General features: G+C 43.1%; 1 protein-coding gene across 3 annotated transcripts; it reads right to left on the bottom strand.

The window, feature by feature from the left end:
• Positions 1-1720: 1720 nt before the first annotated feature.
• LOC128822221 (RNA polymerase II elongation factor ELL2-like) lies at positions 1721-19151 on the bottom strand. Of its 3 annotated transcripts, none has more exons than XM_054003864.1 (11): positions 19031-19151; positions 18205-18362; positions 16083-16149; positions 14500-14744; positions 12322-12446; positions 11834-11924; positions 11145-11466; positions 7618-7684; positions 5860-6031; positions 4722-4766; positions 1721-4584 (listed from the first exon to the last, which is right to left on the bottom strand). In XM_054003864.1, the coding sequence occupies exons 2-11, from the start codon at positions 18304-18306 to the stop codon at positions 4486-4488; spliced, it is 1335 nt and encodes a 444-aa protein (XP_053859839.1). In that variant the 5' UTR covers positions 18307-18362; positions 19031-19151; the 3' UTR covers positions 1721-4485. The 3 variants fall into 3 exon arrangements, with proteins under 3 accessions (XP_053859839.1, XP_053859840.1, XP_053859841.1); XM_054003865.1 differs by having other exon boundaries at positions 14500-14741; XM_054003866.1 differs by lacking the exons at positions 14500-14744; positions 16083-16149.
• Positions 19152-26130: the final 6979 nt, after the last annotated feature.

Genomic DNA, 26130 nt, shown 5'->3' with positions numbered 1-26130 from the left:
CCCCCCACCTTATACTATGGTATAAAGTAAAAATCAGGAACCAAGTGGGAAAAAAAAAGGTTATTTATGGAAGTGGTTTTGAAAAAATAAAATGTTTCTGGAATGCTTCCACTGGTTCCAACACCTCCCAAACTTCCCTGGCACTGGCAGCATTGGTATCAAAGAAAGAGGTCAGTAATGAATTTGGATGTCCCTAGGCAGTACCTATAGCATTTGAAATTATATATTTAGGCTTAAGTTTAAGTAGAGATGCAAGTCCTGAGTCCTTCATTAGAGCTAACTCTCAAAATTAACTTTTAGCAAATAAATTTTGAAAAATGGATTACACTCTTAATTTTTGCTGTCCTATATATGTGTGTTCTCGTCCCAAACTAGCACTAAGCTTTATAGAGACTAAAAAAAAAAAGTTTTCTGCACTAGTAAGGTTTTCCACGTGATAGTCATAAAATCTTTGCTATTGTCCTTAGGCTGTGGTGTGGTGGATTTGAAAACAAAACCAAACTGTTAGAAAAAGGAGTAACTATTTTATTAGGCATGTCCTGAAACTCTTGTATGTTTTTCTTTTAGTGTACCCTAAATTACACATTTTTAGATTGAATAAGTAAAATTTTTGATACAAAATTTAAAAAAAAATCTCTAATCAGTCTCATGTGATTACTTATGGATATATTAGCATACTTGAGTGTTACACTGGTGATATTTTTTGTAGCTTACTGGTATCATAGAACCATACTGGCTTGGGTAGAGCCATTGGCTTGAGTTGCAAGAGACTTAAAGATCATCTTGTCCCAACACCCCTGTCATGACTAGGGACACTTTCCACTAGACCAGGTTGGTCAGATCCCCAGCCTCACCTTGGACACCCATATCCTCAACTGAGCAGCCACTGAGCCCCAACAGCAGCACTGAGCACTGATGGAAGATGCAGGCAGTGTCCCAAAAGCCAGAGTGTATTCAGGTAGCAGTGGGAGGAAGGGAGAAAGGGTTTGGTTTATGAAGCATTAAAGGAAGAGGGAAGAAAGATAAAAAGGAAGGGGACATCAGATAGGAGAGGATCACCAGTCTTTGGTCAAGCATTGATCCAGCCAATTCCCCACCCAGGCTCTGTGGGGATACCTTTTTATAGGTAAGTATATGTAGGCTCCCTGCATTTTTTTTGTTACCTGTCAGACTTTTCCAGTGGTTCTGAAAACAGGAAGCAACAAGGACACTATTATGACTCTTATCCCATCTTCACTGACATTACTGTAAATCTGTGGGAACCTCCTAATCTCTTTCCTAAATGCTTGTCTGGTGAAATTTTTGCCATCTTGTGGCAAGTGCAGAATTGCTAGAAATTTACTGTGGGAATGGATGGATAGATGGATAATTAGAAATCGTGTGGAGGACTGGCACTAACTTTGCTGTAGATGGCGTCCTCTTTCCAGGCTTGTGACATGGTATGCAGCCATCATGGGTTACCTCAGATCTTTTGTGCCCACTTCACTGCAGTGGTATTAAGGGAAGTTCTGCTGGTGGAGAGCAAGTAACACAGTATTTGCTGTCCTTGTAAGTCCACAGCATCTCTTTACAAAACATTGCAAAAATTGGTGTCAGTACAGAGACAGACATATCAGCCAGTCCAGGTCTGCTCCAAAGCCTCAGGTTGAAGACAGAGAAGACAAACACCTAAGGCAGCAAAACTTTACACAAGTACAGAGGGTAGTTTGAAGTGGAAGGCTGAATTCAGGTCAAAACTTTATTTTTAAAAGGTTTGCAGTTATTCTTTCTCTCTAGGTCAGTACTTCTGACTTTCCAGTAAAGTGATGTCCTCGCAGAATTAGATTTTTACTACATGTATTTTGCAATCAGTGTTATTATTATGAAAATGGTTATTTTGAAAGCATATATCTTATTAAGTCTTGAAGCCATTCTTAGCCTCTATACGTGGCTGTCACATTTGGAAAGGAGGAGGAGGTTCAGGTCAGGTAGTGGGGAAAAACACTAAACTCTCCAGTATTGAGATCTATCCCTTTTCTCAGTTCTGTTCCACTCCCAGCTTCTCATTCAAGAACAGCTGAAAACAATGGCTGAGCCCAACAATAATATCACTCTATCCATTTTCATCTTGTGCAGGCTATTGGTCAAGTCCTTTGTGTCAGGGAGGCAGACTTGGTCAGAGGAAAGCAAGCCCTGATTCTTTTGTGGCTGTCAGCGTCAAGACTGTTTTAGGGTTTTTAACCTGAAACATTTTCCACGTGACCTGAAGATTCACCTGGGAATTCCAAGCTGATGACGTTAAAGTCTCACTATTCTTTGCTCAAAAGGATAAAGACTGGGGGGCTGACTATAGGCTGTAAGTGCAAATCAACAACTACCTACATTCCTTTATATGTTCAGCCATGCTCAGTTAACAAGAGAAATCAACTGGACAAGCCTGGGCCATGACAGGCCCATCCTCTTGAAGACCAAGGATACTCCAGTTCATATACAAAGATGTTCTAAAGACTGGGACATATTTTTATTCATTAACCTGATGAGTTCTGCTTTTTCCTACACCAAAATCTTCTCTGCAGCAGCAGGTGGGGACAACCCCATGCACAGGTGCAGCCTCACTAGAAGCACTGCAAGCTGGGATGCTCAGATCTGTTTTGAAACACAGGTTACCCCAACTGTGAGCAGGCATGGGACAGAGGAGTGGTGACAGGCTTCTGGTGAAGCTAGCAGGGTGCTAATCCCCACCATATTCCTCTGCTCTGCCCCACTCCCACGGGTCTTGAGCATCCTTTTGGTCTTCAGGGATGCTCCTGCTTTGTTCTACAGCTATGAGCTTACAGAGTTAGATCCAAGGTTCACAGAGCCTCCTGAGCTCATATAATAATTTTTAACTGGCATATAAAGCAGCTTTCCAGCAACTGTACATTTTGTTGTAAAATTCAAGTCTTTTTCCACTTAAAGGTGTTGTGGTTTTTGTTTTTTCCTGACTAGAGTGTTTTTTATTTCTCATTTGTTTTTTTTAAGGAATCTGGACAAAAATGACAGCCAGAAATACACAGGCCTAATAAGTATGTGGATATTACACATCCTAAATGCAGTTTACAGGAAGAGTGCAATGTGACCAAGAATAAGGATGTCCTTGTAAAACCTCTGTCTCAGGCGACACTCTTGCCATCAGCACTCTTGCACACTCTGACAACCAGCAGCAGCCACCAGGCCAAGGGGAGGCACTCCAGCAGAATTCACCCCATGCCCCCCACGGCAGCGTTCCTGCTGCTGCTGCACTGCAGAGCTGTAGGAGCACCCCATGATCCAGGCAAAAATGGACCCAAGTCTCAGGGTTCAAGAGGTGACATTTCTTGAACTTCACTTGAAGGAGAACAGAAGGGCAACAATGTTCAATCAGAAAACACCCCAAGACCTCTTCAGGTTACAGGGGTCAACATCATTGGCATGGAGACAATTGAGGAATTTGTAGAATACTCTCCAAGGAAGAAAGGGGCATTCACAGCCACCTTTCATTGTTCCCAAATATTGTCTTCCCTCTGTCAATTTCATATCTCTCCCAAAAGAAGGTGATGACATTGCTGGCCACACGTCTACCCTGTCAGCTGAATATATTTCCAACAGGAAACTTAGCAAAGGGTCTAGATGTCAAAGTCCCCATGGATCTGTGCAGGAATTAACGGCTGTGTCTGCCTAGAAAGACTGAGATTGTGACAGACTAGTTTGGAGAAAACTACAAAACTCATAGGGATCCTTTAGAGCCACTCGAACCCAATTTCTCTTTAAAACCCATTGAAGTACCTTGCCTCCAACACTTCTGCCTGTGTTTTACAGAATGCTTGCAAAGATCTGAATATTTCTTGGCTCACTGACAAGCTAAGGCCATGATTTACAAGCAGTCCTGGGAGCTGCTTCAGCTGACAGCTTAGAGCAGCCCATGTGCACTCCACTGTAGCCCTCCAAAACAAGGTGATTTGGGGAGGGGTTTGTACAAACCTCTATGCCTTTCACTACATTACACAAAGAGTTTGCATTAACAAGAAAGGTCAAAAACCACTCCTATACTTATCATAAAGTATTTCCATTTGCTACAATATTTTCTTAAAATCTGCGCAACTTCATAGTAGAAGTAGTGGGCTTCCATCCCCTACTGATAAATTTATTTCAGTGGACTTGAAGAAAGAAGACTTGAAGAAAAGAAGTGTTCAAAAGAAACCCACTACAAATACGACACAAGCAACAATGAGAGAAGGAATTACCAATAGGAAGATTTCTTTCTTGTTAACGTTCAATACTATCATCTTTCAACTTCTTAAACTTACTAAACTTCTTTGAACTAATCCTACATTTTTAAGCAATTATCTACTGCTCAGTGGTAAAATAACCTACTGTTCAATACTAATTTATAAAATCCTAAAAAAACTAATCTTCTAGTTGAAATAAAAAACCCAGAGTTCATAGATGTTTCCTTGCTGAAGCAGATGTCTGGTGCCAGTACTCCACTTACTGCTGGTCAAATTCAGAAATGCAGCTCTGAATATGGGACAGCTTTTTGTGGAGGTACTGGCACCTGCTCTTCATTTCAGAGTAGCTGGGGCTACCCTGCAAGGATAAAGCAAAAGAAAATTAGGGCATGCCAACAGTTTCACAGAGTCTAGAATTTGATGTCCTTTACTTTAAAAAGCCTTGAGTCAGACTCAGCAGTTACCATAGCCCTGCAGGCCTGGTGTCACACATACCTGTTGTAACTGCTGATAATCTGCTAGGATTCGATGATGCAGAGTCTTCAAGAAAAAAATATGAAGCATGTTTCACTACCACTATAAAATGCAAACTTTGGTAAAACACTAGAAGTACACTCAGTCTAACTCTAGAGATGTTCTTCTCTGTGAGCCACCACTCTTTTGGGAGGTTAGCAAAAGCAAATCTCCATCTCCCATAATCACCCAAGATCTCTAATTAAATCTCTCAACAGGCAACAGAAGGAGCCCATGCCCTAGGACTCTGCCTAGGACACCTCTCACCTTACATTTTCTTCATAGACATCTCAAACAGGGGTTTTTGGGCAGGGTCTTGCAAAAATCAGACCCAGCCCAAGCAGTGTCTGAGCATATATGCCAATTTCACAGTTTCTCTTTGTCTCACTGAGCAGCTCCAAGGAATCCAAAACACTGCTGTGATGAAGGACAGTGTCCCAGATTGAAAAGCAAGATGTATGCTGCCATATGTATGGCAGTTGTCTTGTGTTAAGTCGGCAGTTTTCTTTATCTCTTCCACAACCAACCCTCTCTCAGGGGAGACATCTAATAATGGGCCATTGAGTGTCACTGCATGACTGGTAAGAACTATAACATCCCATTGTGAGATGCTTCGCCCAGATGGAGGAGCCAAGCATTCCTACCTGCATATGGTCTTGAGATTCTGGCCCACCAGCACAGCTTTTTTTCTGTGCTGGATTTTCCCAGAGGAACAGCTACCTCTCCCGCTGCCTCTTCAGAGGAAGACAACACCCTTTTTCTACAGGATCACTACTCCAAGAGAACCATACCTGACATTCCAGGAGGACTGCAGCCACAATTCCAATTGGACTGTACCAACACCCTGTCCAACAGGGTGTCAGGTTGTATTCTGACTTTGTCAGTGTTGTTTTGGTTCATCATATTGTTTATTTTATCTTTTTCTTTTCTTCCCTAATAAAGAACTATTATTCCTGCTCCTGTATTTTTGCCTGAGAGCCCCCCTTAATTTCAAATTTATAACAATTTGGAGGGAAGGGGTCTACATTTTTCCATTTCAGGGGTGGCTCCTGCCTTCCTTAGCAGACACCTGTCTTTCCAAACCAAGACACACAGTCTTCATGGTTTTATCCCACTTTACCTGATAGGCTTCGGAGCCTGGAGTCAGAGACTTCCATTGTTCCTGAAACTGTCTGAACTTCTTTATGATATTGTCAATCTGAGAATGCAAATTCCTGTATTCCTCATACTCTGCATTGAAGTCATCCTTGTAGCGCTGGCATTGCTCCAAGGAGACAATGGCTATGTATTTTCTAATGGAAAAAATGAGACCATTTTTCTATGAGTGAACTCTAAGAGAACATTCCAGTATGTTTCTATACCATAAAACACACATGTAATTTTACATCAAGCACAGGGAAATGTTAAAGACAGACGGCAAGCTTGAAATCAGTCATGCTGTGACTGATGGTTTCTACTTTCAAGCTCATGTGCTTCAAGAGAATGCAGTCAGGTAACTCAAAATCTGCCACATCTCTATGACACTTAGTTATTAATAGTTTACATTTAAAGGTTTTCTTCATTAGCAAGTGGAGCACATTTAGAAAATATTTGCCCTCATTTCAAATGTCAAATGACAAACAAACACAGCAGCTTCAGGAAGCTAAATTATATTCTCTTTCTATGTAGGAAAAAATTAAGTTATGTTTACTTGTGAAAATTCATCTGCAAAATATTTTTGTCAGGGACTGCATTTATGGAGTTGATTGCACGGAATTGGACTTTTGAGCTACATTTTTGTCTGTCTAACAGCAAAGCCGAGTTAATGATAATTGATTCTGCTAGTGGACAGCAGTTACATCACTGACCATCACTGAGGCCTTTGTAATACAGCCACAAAAACAAACTCTAGACAAGTCTGAAACTACATCAAGAAATACCCAAACCACATCTACTCCTAAGGAGGGCAAAACTCATTAATGCTTAAAGCCACTGAAGGGAGTCAAACCTTTTTCAATCACTTCTCCCTCAAATCAACAGATGTGAGGTTTATCAAGCTCATGATACAAATCCAAGATGAAGTGACAATGAGAATAATAGATGCCACATCCCAACACTGTCACACTAAAGCTTCTGCTCCTCTGGGCCTGAAGATCTGGTTCTCTTTGGAATGACAAAAACTCATTCCACATGGTAATAAACACTTCAAACAATCCTGAGATAAGTATTTACAAGCAATATATTTTTAAGAAGTTAAAATTCTGTACAAGGACAGACAACAACATATGCCAGGGATGCATCCCAGGCCAGATGCACCTGACTGCCATGAAGGATAAGTTTGAAAAGAAAACTACAGATGCCTTTCAACATTTTGAGAGATTCCTGAGAAGCAGGAGCTTGGACTACTGGCCTCTGCCCAGTGACATTTACTAGCAAGAGCCCTAGCACAGACCTCACTCCACTGCTCCCCTGCAGGGCCAGGCTTGCCCTCAGCCTTCCATGGAGCATCCCTGGCTGTATCCAATGTGACCCAGGGCCCTGCTGCGCCTGCTCCAAAGGCCACAGCTGCCTCAGAGCCCCAGAGCTGCAGGAGGCCTGACTGCCCTTACCAACATCACTGCTCTGACACAAGCTGGGAGCAATTTCCAGTGTTTTATACCACACACACACACACAGTTCTCCCTCCCCTCCTGCACTGCAAATATGATGAGGGGATGCAGCACCACTGCTGCAGCTGAGCCTGTGCGACTGCACTGCAGGAAGGGAGGGCCCATCCTACCTAACCCACCTCGGTGTTCATCTCTGCTCTGAGGCCCAACAAAACCTTCTGAAACTCATCCTTTCAGCACAGGAAAAAGCTTGACACTGCACCCCAGTGAGAGTGGCAAGAGTTAATCACCTCAAATAGTCTGGTTGGTTGCTTGTTGCAGAGCATGTGGAGGCAATGGAAGTATCTTCTCTATTTCCTGCAGAAAAGAATTTTGACATCTTCATCAGGAGATATTTAAAAAGCCAAAAGATCCCATTGGAGAGTCTTGAAAAGTCCTTCAGAGCTTTCTTCTCACAGCAAATTACTTACAAGAACCAATAACATTTAATAATAGGGCAAACACGACCTTGTCCACAGTAGCCAGTCCCAGGGTTTAGCAAGAGAGAATGGCCAGTCTATTCTACAGATTGTGCATTACCACAGTGTTAGACCTGCTATGAATAAGAAACTGCTCACTTCTAAAAGGTTAGAAAGTGTTTACTTAATGGCCAGTTGTTAAGTGATTGTTAATTACCCATTGTTCACCCCTGGTTAACTACCCCTTGTTCAGCCCTTGTTAATCACCCCATGTTCATTCCCTATTAACTTCCTATTGTTCATCTCCCGTTAGAAATCCTTTTTTCCAGTCGGGTCAGGTCTCACCCCTGCTGCTTCCTAGAAAATGGCACCCGGGACTGTGAGGAGGAAGTGACATCAGAAGCAGCATGCAAATGAAGAAACACACCGAATGCAGCACTAAAAACCCCTAAAACAGCGAGCCACAATAAAATTGAAGGACTCAAACTACGGCAAAGGGTGAGCAATCAGTCCTACCTTCTAATGTCTCACTCTTACCACCAGAGATACATGCTAGAATGAGGACCCCTGACCAGAAGTCAAACTGTGGAATCCTGCCACTCCCATGAGGACAGAATCCCCAGCTCTGCCTGCGTGCCAAGCGGCCAAAGCTGCACTCCTCCTCCTGCTCTGTGCTACTCCGGGAAGCAGCAGCAGCGGCGGTGTGCGTGCAACCCGTCGGGCCCCCACCCGAGCTGGTCACTTTAATAAAGGCATTTTAAAGGAGAATGATCTCCTGCCCTTTTTTTCCATATCAAGCCCCAGCTCAGCTTTTCTTATTTGAAGGCATGAAGTGACATCTGCACAGCCATTCAAGTCATGCAGCAACAGATGCAGCTTCACAAAAGACAACAGCCTGAGAGAGATCAACATTGAGGTTCTAACAAGAAATAAAGAAGAAAGCTGAAATTTTTTTTTATCCCCACTCCCCTTCCAGTTGCAGAGGCCCAATGTTTGATGTTTGGATGAGTGTCTGCACTCTTGTCAGCAGGAAAGCGAATTCCATTCTATAGGGCTTACTGGCACTAAGGCTCCAACAACCTGCAGCCAAAACTGAGTGTTCCTCAATAACAAGGCAAGATGGGGTTGGAAACAGCCCTGCACTTGTGAATTGCCCTTTGCCTCTTTTCAAAAACATTCAGGAAGAATTGCACACAAAACATCAAAGCCCTCTTTCCAAAGAAATGTTGAAGAATTATGATCATAATAAAAAGACCTGCCATAAGGAAAAGTCAGCTGAAATAGGAAGGAACACTCAGGATCTTGGTAATCTCTCTCTGCTTTCCATTTGAGGTTTTGAGGTAAGCATCCAAAAACCATATGATCCTTTATTTTCCTTATTATCTTCCATTTCCATTTTCCAGGACAAAAAATCCTGTTAATCCAGCCATTCTTGCCAATCTTTAAGCTCTCTGAGCTTTAATTCCTAAGGAAACAGCTGTTGTGTCATGTTCCACTTGGTTTAGTTGATTTTAGCATTAAAATTATTACATGATATAGCAGAAGCATAAAAAGAAGTGTAAAAGTGGTAATAAAACTGGACATAAATACCAATAGTAACAATGTGTTCAATACAACTTGGAAGAAGAGCTTTGCTGTGAGCATTTAATTTCCAAAAGTGCTTTTGATCTCATAGCTCCATCCACATGAAAGCTTCAGCCTAAGCCCCAACTAAAAGCACAGAACAGATTTCTCCTGCACCAGCTGGGCAGAATTTTGTAACTGGCCTGAAGAAAGCTGCTCATGTGTTTATAGAATCGAGCAGAAATCCTTCCAAAGCCTTCCCAAGGTTTGCAGGTACCGTGTGTATTTCCAGAAGAAATGTGGAAAGACCATGTCAAAGCACCTGTCTCTACAAGCACACCACCACTAGCAAGAGGCATCTGCACACTCCAGGCTAGCCTTCAGGCTAAACCCAACTTGTACTTTGCACAGTCAACCTCCAAAAGAGACCACACACAGACTTAACAAAGCAGCTAAACTCTGTCCTACTGGGTGTGTCTCTGTCATCAGAAATCAGGCGTTCTGTATGCATTTATGTTTAGCTTTTCAATATTGTTTTCAGTCTGCACCACTTCCACAGCTTTTGAAGAAAGAAATTCTGCAGCTAGGATGGAGGGGAACTCACAGCCCAGTTCAAAGTAGAACTCCAGGAAACCACAGCCCAAGTTTCGTAGCATTTGGAGTTTCCATGAAAAGGCTGAGTTCAATAAACAAGCATGGAATCACTGAGATTTGACTGACATGTTTCAGTAAACCAGTCTGCAATAAATGTGTGACAGGTTTCTGTCTTCAGCATGCAGTCTTGAAAAGCTGCTGATGGAAACAGTGCTATCTCAGTCAACTGTCATTTTACTAGAAATCAGATGGAAAGAAAACATCCATTCCCTGTGGCTTTCTAGTGGCTGGCTCTTCTTTTTAACCAGCTTCTCTCAACAGTAATTTATTTCACATTTCTTTGTTCTTGATTGGTTTTGCACTACTTAGAGGGAGAATTGCTAAAAATCAATATAGTTTTAGACAAGGTTCAAGAAGCACAGGTTCTGGACTTTACTGCTGTTGTCTTTTAAACCCAGAGTTACAATGTAATGTAAAGGCAGGAAAAAAAAAAAAAAAAAAAAAAAAAGTCTTGATTTTTCATTACCATATAGCAGGGATAATAGTAGACCAGTAATGTGAGTAGTGCCTTCATGTATCCAGTGCCTGGTTTCAAAGCTCCCTTTTCACAAGATGCAAGAGCACAATTAACTATTTCAGAACACTGTCAAAGAAGGATGTTCACATAAGATAAGCCACCACAAGAGGAATTTGAGAGAAGCACAGATGGCATGAAGAAAAGCTCTAAGCCTTGGCCTAACAGAGGTGAAGGTTTGGAATTAGGACACCAGACAAAAACTCCACTGTAGAGACTGTGGGTAAGGAAAATCACTGCTTACATGGCTTCTAACCCAAAACGTGGGGACAGCTGTGACCACCCTGTGGTACCCCAATCTTGGACAGTATAAAGGTGGTACCTCCAGAGCAACTTGGGGACCCCTACCACTGAGAAGACCACGGGTGAAGAAGGACCAGCTGGACATCAGAGAGTCCATGTGGTGCTGATAACTTGCTACTTAATGTCTCTCTCTTCCCCTCACCCTGCCTCTCTTCTCTTATTTCTTTCTATCTCCCTAGTTTGCATTTACTGTTAAATAACATTTTTGCTATTGACTGTGAAAAGAGTGGTGTTTCACCTTAATTCAGGCAGAAGCTTCCCTTAATAACCAAATCTTTACACCACAGTATCCACACAGGAATCAGGAAAACCAGCACAATAATACCTTCATTGAAATCCAAGGGACAAAACTGCTGCAGCCTCCCTAATTCGTTTTTCTTCCCATTTGAATTGGGGATCTCCTTCTGCACCCTGGCGGGCTCTGGGATGCTGGAACTCTGAAATTTCTCTGTTTGTTGCACCACAGGTGTGCAGGGGGAAATAGAGCCGACACTTGGAGGCTTGACCATAGTGAAGAGGGATGTGGAAGGCAGAAGCAAGGAAGAAAAGTGGCCACCAGCTGCTGGCTGGATATGACTGTGCTGGTGATCAATTCTCCTCTTCTTGCTCATCAATGGACTGGTAAAGTCAGAAGCCAGAGGCCATTTCTGCAACAATAACAACATAATTCATTCATTAACCATCAGGATCAGCTTTTGCTCCCATTCTGAAAAAGCAGCATTTCTGAACTGGCCACGATTGAAAACACATATTTCTTGACTAAAAAGAGCATTCAAATCAGGAAGTACTGCAGGTAAATACAGGCTCTACCTCATTCCTACTTTCTCATCTTAGCAAGTCCTACTTCAAGTCTGTAGCTAAAATGCTTTGGGAGAAAGACATTCCCTTCAGGAGCTCCATCAAAAGCTTCCCCAAAAGGGAACATCCTGTACATTCACATGACAGCTTTTACACCACCAGCAAGTCTGCTAAAATTTACTATGCAGTCCAGAATGTTAAAAATGCACAAAATACCTGAGCAGGTCTTGCTGGAGCATCTCTCTCAGAAGGCCCTGGAGATGTCGCTTGGCTGCCGCCGGTGGGGTTCTGAGATGGAGCTGTTTTTCTATAAGGATGGTCCAATATTTCAAGTTACAAGGCCTAACTATCAACTGCCATAGTACTCTCTTTGCAGACCTTCAGTGCCAGGACTCAAGGAAACAGCATGAAGCTGAGTTGAGGGAGCTTTAGGCAGGATATCAGGAAAACATTAGTGCCCCAGAGGGTGCTTGAGCACTGCAACAGGCTCTCCAGGCCAGTGGCCACTGCAGCAAGGCTTCAGGAAGTGTTTGGACAGCACTCATGGGCACCTGGTGTGATTCTTGTGGTGTCCTGTGCAGGGCCAGGATCCTGGCAGGTCCCTGCTATCTCAGTATATTCTAAGAACCTAGGCTTCATTTCCCAGGGTTTTCTTCTGAAAAGGCTCTTTTCCTTCCCCAAAAGAAGGAACTTTCTGAACTTACCTAGAAAGTATTAACTTCAAATTCTCTCTATCAATTTTACTGTAGCCAGGCCAATCAGTTTGAAGGGTTTGAAACAGATGTTCCTTCAGACTGAAGGAATTATCCTTTGGATTCCAGTTGGCTACCTACAGGCAGACATTTTGGAAAATAAATGTTCATTTTGGTTGCTGTATGCAAACTACAGAAATATAATTGGTCCTGAACAGTTGTTTGTGAGTACACAATTTGAACTAAACAATGACTTTTTGTGAAGAGCTTAATTATTCCTCTATCACATGAGTTTTAAGCCATATTAATGTTTCACTAATTGGAAAAAAAGTATCTCCATTCATATCTAGCAAGAGTTGCTTTGAAAACAACATTTAGTGCTACAGTGTGTAAGGAGAGGTGGGCAGGCCCAGAGTCCCTCTTCATGTGGCAGGGCCAGGGTTCATTCCAGCAAAGCCCTACCATGAGAAGGCCATGCACATTCCTTGATGTATTCTTTCAAAAAGAAATGAGGTGCATATCTTCCTCAAGACAAATACAAAGTCTACACAAAAAGGTAAAATGAGGTAGTAAAACCTCAAGACCACTGATACCAGAAGAGCTGGTTTAGACTTCATCACCTGACACCTGCTCAGAGTTCCATAGAGAAGCCCATTGGGAAAGTCTCCATCAATTTGCCCTCTGCAACACGCTGAATAACTCAATCACACACCACTAGCATCTGTCACAACTTTTACTTTTCTTTTCTCCTTGAAATCATAAACATTGATAATTTGGGTCTGTGTTGACGTCTGTTTTTCCACAGCTGAAAAAAAATGTTAAAGTAACAAAGATACCCAGAACTGGGAATTCACTTCTTAGAAGCAGAACTCAGGTTGTGTTGGAAGGGAAGCAAGTGTGTGTGTACCAGATCTCAACAAGCTCACACTGCCCATTTGAGATTTATACAAAATCAACCCCACTTGCTCTGATATCCAGAAAAGCCTGAGCAAGGCATTTCAGGGTGCAGGGCTGCTCACACAGACCTTTAAGAATGCAAACCAGGAGCTTGAGGCAGTCCCCACCTCATACAGCACATTGCCTCCAGGGAAAACTCCTCAAACATTGCAATGGAACAGGAGAAAATATTTTCATCCTTTACCTTCTAAGGAGCTGAGCTTTGAAAATTTATAGTCAGCTTGAAATCTAAATGAGTTACTTCAGTTGAGATGGCAGAGCACGGCTCTCATTATATTGTGAATGTCTTCAGGGTGAAAAAACCCTACCACTGCCCTGGGCAAACCCAGCAAGAAACTTGATATGTTCAAGGAATGAGTTTTTAAAAGTCACTGTGAGATCAACTGAAAGTGTGTCCATGTGGAATTTTCCTCCCTTGACTGGGTTCCAAGACATTGTTTTCCTAGCTAAAGTGGAAATATTCCTATTGATATATTAATGCTTGCATGATTAAGCAAAAACCTAGGGGAACAGGGAATACTGAAAAAGGAGGGAAAGAACCACTGCATCTTTCAATGGGTGTGCATCCTATAACCGGTTGTAATAAGGAATTCAGAGGAGCACTGGAGAAGTTACTGAATAAAATAGGTCCAAGGAAAATGGAGATTTAATTCATGTGACAGCAAAGAAACTCTCTGATCAAAGTTTGGCTACCATCTTTATCAAGGAGGATTTGCCAGGAACACCCTTCCCTGGAAGGCAATCCTCACAGATCCCAGCAGCAGCCAAGTACTATTGAGAGGCCACCAGCTCTGTTCAAATTAAATACTGGCCTCTGCAGTTACTGAACTTCTCTCCTCTGAAACTTATCCCAGGAAATTTTAAGTGCTATGACAAACCATTTCACAAAGTCAAGGAACCCCTGTGAAGTTACTCCATGAAGCAGTCAAACAGTGCATAGAAAAGAAAGGGAATGGAATAAGGCATGAGAAGCAACAACATTACAAAGTGTTACTCATTGCCAACTATTCTAGCAAAACATCAATGCCCCAAAAGTTTTGAAGTTTTCTTTCTTTTTCTCACATGGACTTGCAGCTTGAGACCTCTGGATGAAGTTGATGGAAAAAATTTAACAGGGAGCATTTCCTAACTCGCTCGTTAGTATCTAATTTAAACAGTGGAGGAACAAGTTACAATTAGGAACAAAAGAATAGTGTGGTAGAAAAATTGCTGACAGAAACTCCACAATATCACCTGCTGAAGGATCTTTCCAAGGGTGCCCTTGTCCTTTTGCATGACTCCATCTCTTTGCAAGCGAGCAAGTAACTCTGGCTTCTTGTAAGTCCTCAGAGCAAGTAAATGAATCACCCTGTCCCTGTAGGGTCGGCGATAAACAGCACTGCAAGGATTCCCTTCACTCTCTGTAGGCTTCATGGGCTTTGTTCTCTTTTTCTCAGGGGCAGGACATGAAGCGTTTGATTCGGTTCTTCTCACATCTGCTTGTTTTCCCAAAGGAGAGGAAAACAGAAAAACAAGTGTCAAATGGGAAGATAGGAGAAGGCAAGTTGATCAAGAAAGTTAATTTAAACTGATGATGGATATTCTTGGGGATATCCATCAATGATGGATATTCTTGGGGAGAGAGCTGATTTTGAATATCCTTGTGGATCCCTTCCAACACAGCATATTCTCTGATTCTGTGACAAAGCCCAGTCCCTAACTGGTACTGCATGGAGCATGTTGCAAAGGCACCCTGTACCTACCAGCAACCAGACCTTTCTCACCTGAGTTTCTCTGTGCCAGCCTAAAGCCAAAGCAGCACCAAGTTCCACAATTGTCTCACTACTGCCAGTCCTCACACCCCAGTTACTGAATGTTAAATATTCCCTTAGGATCTGTGTAGACCACCACCAAGAATTACAAACCATCATTCACAATGTGAAACAGAATGTCCCCAGTGAGAAATTTGAAATTTAGTTTTGTCTCTCCAAAAAGCCACCATGATGCTAGTTTAAAATGCTCTGCACTAGGCTAAGGCAGAGCAAGAGCTGCACTTGCAGTGGCAGGGAAGTCCCTGCAGGCAGGTGACTGCAGCCACAGCCAGGTGAGAGCCTGCTTTTCTCAGGGCAGCTGGCTGTACCTGGCTCAGCTCACTGCTGCAGGCGGCACCTCTGAGTGCCTGTAAGGGGAATGTGCACCTCAAGTCTGCCTGGAACCAGGCTCCTTGGGGAAACAGCACTGAGAACAGATTAATAACAAATGACATCACCTAAGCATGTTGTGCTTTGTGGGAATTGATGGAATCCGTGGGGAAGATGACATCAATATCTTCTTTTCCATTTCCTTGAAAAGAACCCAACACAGTGTTGTGGCAACACTCACTTATTAACGACCAAGACAAAAAAACTAATCAAGCAAAGTTTCCCATGCTGACCTTATGAAATTCTCTATGCAACTTCCTCAAGGTCATTTTCTTTCAATTTCCCAATTAAATTTAAAGGATAATGAGAGTGCCTAGATACTCCAAAATCAAAACCTTAGCTACCAAGGCAGTGAATTTAGGTGCATGGAGTGGTCCAAACCTTGACCTCAATGCTCCAGATTGCATCCCATCAAGCAGTATGGGAACACGGAAGGACTGGCAGGCTTTCTCAGGGGAAAACAAACCAGTGGCTAAATGCAGTGACAAGAGACTGCAAGGTTGACCTGAGGGCATACCACCTCCAGCTGAGATCTCTGAACACAAGAGATCCCCTGTCCCAAGAATATGCTGCAAAAATTAATTACCAAATTGAAAGTCTTACAGACATTGAGCAAAATGTGAAAGGCAACCATACCTGCAAGTGGGTTATACAATTTGACATTCTGCACACTTCCATTGTGCAATGCCTCGTTGGCATTAGGCTAGAAGGAAAAAGATAATTTCTGTAAAAACTTCAGCCTACTCTCCATCACTGCTGATGAACTAGGCCCTTCATTTTAAACAAGAGCTGTGTTTGCGAAGGTTTGCTGTCACATCACTAGAAAGGGCTGCTTTGACACAGTTCTCCCTCTGCAAGCAGCCAGCTACAAAACTGCCCTGAGAGAGCAATCCTCACTTAGCCTCTCATGCAGCCAAGTGTTCAAGTAGCAAGTCATCCTTTCCCAATTGCTGGAATTTATAGGCACAGGCTTCCCTTGAAATCAAGTGCCTGAGTACAACTGAACTGGCCAGTGTTCAGCTAACAATCCAGGTGAGAGTAGTTCACAAAAAGATCACAAAGTTGGGGAAACACCTGACACTGGGATTTATTTCGTACTAAGGAAGCTCCAAGATTAACATCAACTGTAAAAGCTGAATTTCAACTGTAACAGGCACCAAAACCCCTTCTCTTTTCCTCAGCTCTAGATGCAATTATTTGCATAGATGTGAAATGGAAACAGTTTATCCTAACAAAATTTGGGTTGAGTGGCTAAAGTCATCATTTAGTACAGAATATGTCACATTCCATTGCAGTGCAAAAATCACTAAAATGTCTATAGGCATAAGTGTATTTTTGAAGAAAAACAACCTACTGCCATCCAACTGCTTCATTCTGAAAGCAAAATTGCCTGACAGTGAAGCTAAAAAGCTATTCATCTGAAATTTGCCTGAACTTTTAATGAAATAGGAGTGTCACTTGCAAAGTTCTGTAGCAGCAATATTCAACAGTATTTTAGAAATCCTTCAATATTTTGCTTGTGAGACTGTTCATCCTTCATCCATGTTGCTGTCATTTGCACAAAGTGCTGCCTCAACACAATTCCATTAATATTTCTGTTTCAGTCATCACTACTGGCAGAGCTGAGGACAGGGACTGGACACGAAAAGGAACAGGGAGTCACCCACATCCTTTTACGTGACCTTAACGAATGAGTATGCTCTAAAAGCATCTGTGCATTTGATAGAAGAATGAAAAAAATCATGTAAGGTACCAAACTCATCAGCTTGGATTACTTATGCAGCTTTTCATTGCTTGTTTAGCATACATTTTTTTCCTAATTTTTTATTTTAATTGATGTTGTCATTAATTAATTAATCATAAGCAGTATATTGATCACAAGCAGTGTATTAGTCTTAAGCATTGCAATTTTCTGCTTTAGAGAGAAGCAGCTAAGTGTCTTTTGACAGTCTATTGCCAGAGTTGGATTGTTAGATCACCAAAACTTCTAGTTTTGCTGAAGTAACCCTGATAACCTTCAATGAACAAAGCTTGAGGGTGTAAAAGTTTAAAACCTTACAGAAACCTGGAATCTAGACTTCATAGCCCTCCAAGAACATGTAGCCAGAAGACAAAGAAGAAACTAATAAAGACATTTCAGCCTCAGAGCTCAAAACAACTTGTCTGAGAAAAAGATAATAAAGACTGAAAAATGCAGACTAATTAGCATAAGAAGGAAGACATCAATATCCAAGACAAGATATAATACTAATTAATGAGGAGAATGATGTAATTTAGAACCAATGAACAGTCATTTCTTTGTTTGCTAAAAATGTATCAATAAGTGGAAAAGCTTTGAAAGTGGTGTGCATGTGGCTGGAGTTTTCCACTATGCACCAGAGCCAGGAATAAAGTGATGCCTACTCCTAATACTACAAAAATTACTGTTCAAGGATTTCATTTATCCTTACACTTTTGATGACTCTGGTATAAATATAGAACAATGGGAAATCCATGCATTTTGGCCACAAACCATTCCCAGAACATGAATTTCCTCAATGTCAAAGCATAGGGAACCTCCCATTTCTGCTGGCACCTCCTCCGTGTCATCCCTGTGAGTCACTTCCACCCAGGCAGCTGCCTCAGAGGGGCCCTTGGAGCACCAGTGGGGCCCCAGCCCTGCCCAGCAGGTCCCGCAGGGTCAGCAGCACCTGACACCAACACCACAGACAAGCCCCCACCCCCTGGCAACTCGCAGAGCCCGACAGCTGCCCCTCACCTGTTGGTCCTGGGACCTCTGGGTCACCCTGACGGGCATCGCAGTGCTGTTGGGGGCCCTGCGGAACGCTCTGGATCGTGCCCAGCCCCACAGCTCTGCCATCCCGCTCTGCCTCAGGTGCTCTGGCTCCCACACAGCCACTGATCCTGCTGAAAAATCTGCAAAATGCAAAATATTTGTTAGGAAAATGTGTGCTTTGATATTTGTCCTTTGTGGCTTTCAAGGCTAATCAACAAGGAGGGAGATTATTCCCATGAAACAAGAAGTAGCCAACAAGCTCTAAGTGATGGCCAGGTCTTTGAAAGGCAGGTTGCTTCTTGGCTGAATTGCCTTGTTGAGGTGTAGGGCTTGACAGGCTTCAGCTACCTCAGACACAGGGGAGGTTAGCAAGGCTTGGGAAGAAGGATGTACACAAAGTGGTGGACACAAAGAATGGAGAATTTATGGGCACAAAGACATTTGGGAGAACCCCCAAGGAAAGGAACAAACTGATAAAGCCAATGCAGAAACTGGGCTGAATCACCTCCTGCGAGGTAAAAGGCCATTCCAGCAGGGGCAGACCATGGCTATCCACTCAAGAAGCCTCTCACTAAGAAGAAGGTAGAGTCTGAGCATGCAGACTAATTAGCATGAGAAGCAAGAGGATCATTAACTGACAGCAGACAGAATACTAATTATGAAGAGAACTAGGGAACTTGCAGTCAATGAACACTAATTCCTTTCTTTGCTAAAATGTAGAAATACTAAGACACTGGTTCTTGTGGTGCTGGCTTTGTGAATTTGTCCCTGAGTGCCCCCCTTTCTGCACAGAACTGTAAATAATTACCTCCACTCAGTGTGTGGATCGGCCTCTTGAACAACGTGTTCTAGAACCAACCAAGCTGGAACAACACTCGCTATTGCTCCAACACCTCTGCTCTCGATGCAGCCGCCAAAGGGTCTGACCGGTCCTGCTGTGTGCTGGTGACAATGGCCACGTGTCCTTGGAAACGGGGAGTTCCATGTTCCAGGCTGGGCGGGATGTCACTGAGGAGCGGGACGCGACACAGTCGGGGCACAGGGAATTCACAATGGGCACACCTGGGGAATGCCCTGCCTTATCCCATGGCTGACTCAGCTCATTTCCAAGTGCAGAAAGGGGTGCTCTGGCCACACCAGTTGCTGCAGTAGCTTTGCAAACCAGGGCTAATGAAATATTTCTGCACAAAAGTGCTGCACTTGGCTCTCTCTGAGGCAAAGGAGCAGCTTAACACCCCTAATCGGAGCAGCAAGGTGCAGCCCCCCCAGCACTGGGTGATCCTGTCATGGGCCAGTCAGTCTGTGAGGCTTCCAGCACATATGCGGTCACTCAAATATTATCTCTTTGACAAAATCCCCCAACCTTTCCTCATCCCAGTCTCCTAAAAGGAACCAAGCCAGCAGCAAGCCCAGGCCCCCATGTGCTGTGCAGGAGGAGCTGACATGGAAAGGCCCACGCTGTCCCTGAGCACAATTACAGGCTGATAATTGTGCTGACTGCAGCTGGTTGTTGAAGTTACTGACACATGTAGATAAACATTTTATATTCAGTTTATGATGGTTTCATTGTCATTTTTCCCCCACCCAAGATTATTCCTGATTTAAGTTGGCTGGCACCAAAAATAAGTGTTGTCCAGTCATTACAGGGAGAGGGAATAAGAGCATGTAGTTGAGAATGTGTTGACTATTACCATCCAAAACACATTTTCAATGACATCTTTTATTTGTTTTCAAGACCATGTCTGTATCTACCCATGTCTGATCTCCTGGCTGCCCCACTGACAAGGACAGTGCAGTTTGGGGAAAGAAAGAGAGGAAGCAATTTGTCAAACACCAGAGCCCACATCTGTGTCCCTTTTTGGGAATGACTGGATGGTGTTGATTATGGATCCCCAGTTATGAACTAGTAGAAAAGTCTGTGTATGAATCATTAAAGGAAACCATGGAGGTGTTACACTGGATTCCAGAATGTCCAACAGCCTTTCTATATCTTTTAAAGGTTATTGATGACAACCCCTGCTCTGGAGTTACCAGATTTCACTGACCCTTTGCACTGCTCATACATGAGTGCCTTTGCCTTGCACAGTAACTCCATATTTAGCTCAAAGAATGGGAATGAAGGAAGTAACCCTGTGGTATTTTGAGCCTATTTCTCAAAAAACATCTAAACAATGTACTAGAGGGATGGCCAATGCACCTCAGAGCAGAAGCCACCACGGTCCTGATTGATAGAATATACTTGAACATAAATGGGAAAAAAGTGACAGTCTATGTGCCACACATGGTTTTGTCTGGTGTAGAGCAAAAAGGAGCTCACTGGTTATCCCTGAGCGGAATCTGAAAGTAACAGGTGGTACTTCTGGAACAAAAGACCTTGAGACCCAGGCCCCTCAAAAACTTTCTTTGTCCTTGCTGCACATGTGCCTAGAGTGACATGTGGGTCACCTTCCTGCCAGTTCAGGATGTGCAGAACTGTACTTAAGTGCTACTTCTGTTCAAAGTTTTCTGGAGGCAAAAAGGGAGCTGGGGCAGGGGCAGAGGGGGGAATGTCAATAAGTGATAGGTTGTCCTGAAGTCCCTTTTGCCAGGGCAGATGCCATGGGGGTCTCTCACCCAGAGGAAGAGCCAGGACCCACAGGGCAGATCCTATGTCCTGGATCCGGCCAGGACAGGGGTAATTTTTGCAGCAGCCAGGAGGAGCATGGCCAGGACCTTGGGGTAGTTGGATATCACCTGCCATGTGGCAGGGGGAAATGGAAGGGGTTTGCTCTTCCTCTGCCTGTGTGCTGTAAGTCGTGGGGTGTGCCAAGTTCTGTATGGTGAACAATCATGTGTGACTCCTTTGCCTCTTGTACACTCTCCTTTTAGTGTTGTTATTACCATTTGTGTTCTTTTTTCACTGCTGTTTCTAGTAAATTGTTCTTATCTCAACCTGTGATCTTTACCTACTTGTGCTATTCTCTCCTCCTGCCACAGGGAAAGTGGTGGGGAAGTCAGTGAGTGGCACATAGTCTGAGCTGTATCAGTGTGAGCACAAAACTGGGGAATACCATTCCTACACTGCAACAATATGTAAAAATCAATTTCCTAAGTTACTTTCCTTGTCTAGTCCTACAGGAAAATGAGCCTGCTGAAAAACAACTGCTGTAATTGAACTGAAAGCCTGCTAGGTAACACTTGTTTTAAAGTACAGATTTAATAAAGTTACAGAGAAAGCAAAAATTAATTATTGACAAATAGTCTTTATAATAACATTTTAAAATATTTTAAAATCTATGATAGGAGACATTCCTGTGATCTTTTTCCAGTCCCACAGTGACAAAGAATTCTATAAAGTAAATTACAATTGAATATTTTCAGCCTCTAAAAATAAGTTAAGCAAAATAGCAGAAAAAGTTATATTTGAGTTGCATTTCCAAAGCAGATGGTTGACTTTAATGCTTAAGGCTAAAGAAGGGGAAATGAGAGAATCTGTGTGTTGAAAAAAAAAAAACAAAAAACCATAATGGAACTGTGCAAATGCATTCTGTTCCTCCCTGAAATGGAAATTCTCATATTCAAAATATGATTCAAAGTTGAGGCCATAATTTCAAGTGATTTGATGCCAATCAGCTGTGTTAAATCATTAAAGAGAGCATTACTGATCTGGCTTCACAGGCATCTGAATGAATGATGAACAGAAAATCTATATTTTCTTAGATAAGTCAGATTTTCCAGAGGATTCGGAAAACAGGTTTGGGTTTGGTTTTTTTTTTTTCCCTCCCTCTAAAAAAAGGCCAAAAGAGTTCATGCCTTCACTTAGTCAGTTCAAGTTTCTGAAGGGTCACTCGGCTAGTACCAAGGTCACAGACAGTGGATTCCAAAAAGATGTCCTTGATCTTCAGACTTTTTACAGACAAAATACCATGAACAAAAAAATTAAAATCAATTGAATTCAGACAGCACTTTGCTCCATTAAAGCACAAACCCACACTCTAACCTATCCCTAACTCTAAACCCACACTCTACCCTGACCCTAACCCTTCTCATTAATATGCACACAGAAACACTGACAGCCTTGGTTGGCAGAAAAAGGAAAACTGTTATTTCCAGACAACTCATTGAGAGCAGTCAATGTTAAAGCCCCTGCCCTGGCTTTCACAGCCACTCCCCACCTGTGCCCATCCCGGCAGGGCAGGACCAGCATCAGGAGGACCTGTGGCAAGAGGTGGCAACAGTGGCAAGTCCTACTGCCCAGGGCAGAAGGGACCCTCTGCTCCTGGCTGGAACAGGGGCCACTTGCCCGGGTGGATATGGTGTCCCAGAAAGAGGAGGGGTCTCAGCAAGAGGCCAATCCACCAGCAGCTCTTGCACTAGCAGGGCTCTTGCAACTCTTTATTCAAGGAAAAGGAATTGTTATTTCCCTCACATAGTCCCTAGACACTGGTTTCTCTCCCTTCTAATGCCCTTCACCTTCCCCTTGTGCCCCACTGTGGGTGACACCCCTGTGCTGGAGGGCACAGCCATGGGCCCCTGGAGTCCAAGGGCCATGTCAGCAGTGGTACCTCTTCCCACAGGAAATCCTGCTGCAGCTGCCACACCCTCAGCATAGCAGATGCCAAAGGCAGAGCGGGCAGCAGAAGCAGCTGGTCTGTCACAGGACCAAGCCCCTAACCTTCCTATCCAAATATCTGGATACGCAGTGACTCCACAACCTGATGTAATCGAACTGGGGACACTCCCCTCTGATGTTTCAGCCCAGAAAGTAGAACCAATTTCAGTCACTCCAGCTTTGGAATTGAGTAGAGGAAAATGAGTTTACATTTGAACTGATTCATAATACACCTTTGGAGTGGTCATGCACATGGGACTTCTGGAAAGAAAGAGACTTTTTGACATCTCAAGGCTCCAATCAAAAATGGAAAACAAATCTTGGGTTTACTTGAAAGTATCCAGAAACCAGAGGAAGTTGCCATCAGGCATTGCAGAGCACATCAAATGGGTAAGACCAAACTGGAATTGGGGAAACATTTAGCCAATGAGGCTGCAGAAAAAGACATGTTAGAAAACAAAGTTTTGTCTTTAATACCCTTGCCAGAGATACCTCTCCCAGTAGAAAAACCAGAGTATAGTGCTAGGGACTGTCAATTAATTGAAACTGTGGAAGCAAGACTTGATCCACAAGGCTGGGCAGTTATCCCAACTGGGCAAAGAGTAGTCCCAGAATCACTCTTATGTGAAAAAGTGGATTGCAAACACAAAGCCATTAATTGGAGTACTGAAAAACTTTTGAAACATTTGCAAAAATCTATAATTGGGTCTGAAATGGTTCAGACTGTACAATCAAGACTCCAAAAATGTATAGTTCGTAAAAGAGACAACCCTAACACAGCTTACAATGTAGTGCTAAGAGCCATAAAATCTGGAGGTGTTACAAGTGAACAGTGGCAGATGGATTTTACAGAATTTCCCAGAAAACAGGGGTATAAATAGTTCTGGTGCATATCTTTTCTGTGTGGCCAGAGACTTAGATTTGAGGTACCTTTAGGAATGTCATCAGATAGAGGTTCCCACTTTATTGCAGGAGTACAAGAAGCTAGGAGAGCCTTGGGAATAGCTTGGGATCTTCATATTCCTTATAGGCCCCAAGCTAGTGGCAAAGTAGAGAGAATGAATTATACAATCAAATTCAACTTGGGTAAAATATGTTAGGAAACCTCCTTGACATAGGTCCAAGCTTTACCTGTTGCTCTACTTTGAATTAGAATTCAGCCATGGGGACCAGCAAAATCTGCCTCTATAAACCGCTGTATGGTTGACCATACCAAGTACCACACATTGCAGGAAACATACACATATAAGGAGAGGTTGATTTGAATAATTACTTCATTTCTCATAACAAAACTTTACAGGTTTTACAGTGCAAGCAGTTGTGATCTCCAGACCAACAGGATTGGACATACCAGTGAACAAGTTCCAACTAAAAGCTTGGGTGTACTTGAAAGATGGGGAAACTGCTCTGCTACAGCCCAAGAAGGACCTTTCCAAATTCTGTTGACAATTTTACTGCATTGAAATGTGCAGAGTAAAATCATGGATACATTATTCCAGAATCAAAAGAGCCAAAGCCCCTTAGCTCAAGACAACATCTCCTGGGGATTTGAAGAAAGCTGGACCAAACTTACTTCATGGTAACCCAGCTGGACTTGGTTAAAACATTGGTCTATAACTGTTGTAATGCCTTATGCTGTAAAATGAAATATAGGTATTAAGAAACTAGTTCCCATAAGGAACTTTGTCTCAAGAAAAGGGGGGATTTGATAAGGACCATAGAACAGAGCAGCACAGCTGTGGTAGTCTGTTATTTTACAGTTTGTTCTTCTGTAGTATGTTTTAATATTCCTTGTTGTAAGTTTGTAATGCTTCATTCTATGTACCCCTTTTGGCTTCCCTAATGGTTCAGTCCTGAGTTGTTTACCACAGTTTGCTCCCCCAAAATGTATGTAAATCTAGATGTCAATCCACCTGTATACCTCTCTTGTTCCCTTGTCTTACCCCTGTCTGTCAAAGATAGCACACTCCTTTGCTTCTGGAGTGTTCCCCGTCTTTCATCCCTTCCTCGAAGCAGAATTGAATTGTAAGGTTTGCTCCCTCCCCATGTTGGCTTCTATTGGGGAGCCCTTACCCTGCACCCCTCCCCTAATGCCCTGCTATTGGTCAAAGGTTGTGTCCTCCCCGTGTTCCCCTACCCTTTAAAAGCAGTCCTTTCATGTTCAGAGTTGTCTCTTGCTCTGCCCCCCTTCGAGATTAAATCCTTGGAGATACAGACAAGTGTCCTTCCCTTATTCCTCTGCCTCAGTTTCCTCATGCCCTGTGCCTCTGCTGCGCTACCCACACCGCAGCAATCACTGCCATCCGTACCAGTCTCGGCAGAGACTCAGGGGTGGCCACTCGCGTGTCTGCCCTGCGGCCACAAGTGGGACAGCGAGCCAGCGAACCTCCATCCCGTGGCTGCTGAAAGCCAGACTCACACAGCCTTGAAGAAGTGGATGAAGGATATAACTTAGGCAGACAGAAGTCATGCAAAACACAAGCAGGATGCCAGCTCACTTCTGAAAGGCTGACAAAGCAGAAGTTATGGTGCAAAAAGCGATATTGTTCTTACTCCAAAGCGGGGGGCGAGGAACAGTCACCTAAAAAAGACACGTTGAAGACAGACCCCAAAGAATCATATGAGGACTTCCAATAACGGGTGCAAATTTGTAAAATAAAGTAATACATATACATCAAATAAGCAGGGATAGCTAATGAATGGGTATTCAGTGTGTAAGATAAAAACTCTGTTCACCAGACACTCATGGCACTTGATTAGAGGAGGGATCCTCTGAGTGACCAGCATGGTGTAATAAAGGATCCCCACTTTCCTATACTCAGAGCTGTGTTAGAAAGTTTCTATTTGGCCAATTTCAATAACAACCTCTCCTGGCACAGCTTTGAATTATTCCCTTGTGACCTGTCACTGTATGCCAGGGAGAACTTTAAAAGCATGATGAGACACATGGCCACAGACACATGACCAGGTGACCAAGGGAGAGCAACCATGGGAATGCAGAAGGAGGAAACAAGAAACAAAGATATTTCTTTTTTTTCTCCAACACCATGTATGTACAGGGAGGCCTGCGGTGACAACACCTGGTGGAGGAGGCTGATGTTGCCAACCTGTGGACTGTGACATCCCTTAGCAATGGGCTGTGACCGTACTTCCCTCACTGTTTATCTTGGGGTGACCAGAAGGTGAAATGCCTGTTTTGCTGTCATTGGTGAGTGGAGGCTGATGTCACTGAGCAGTGGTCTGTGACATCACAGAAGGAATGGATGATGACATTGTGTCCCTTCACTGCTTATATACAGTTGGCAGAGCCTGGGCCA

This window comes from Vidua macroura, chromosome Z (genome assembly GCF_024509145.1).
Source record: "Vidua macroura isolate BioBank_ID:100142 chromosome Z, ASM2450914v1, whole genome shotgun sequence".
NCBI lineage: Eukaryota > Metazoa > Chordata > Aves > Passeriformes > Viduidae > Vidua > Vidua macroura.
This window is presented reverse-complemented; position numbering and strand designations above follow the sequence as displayed.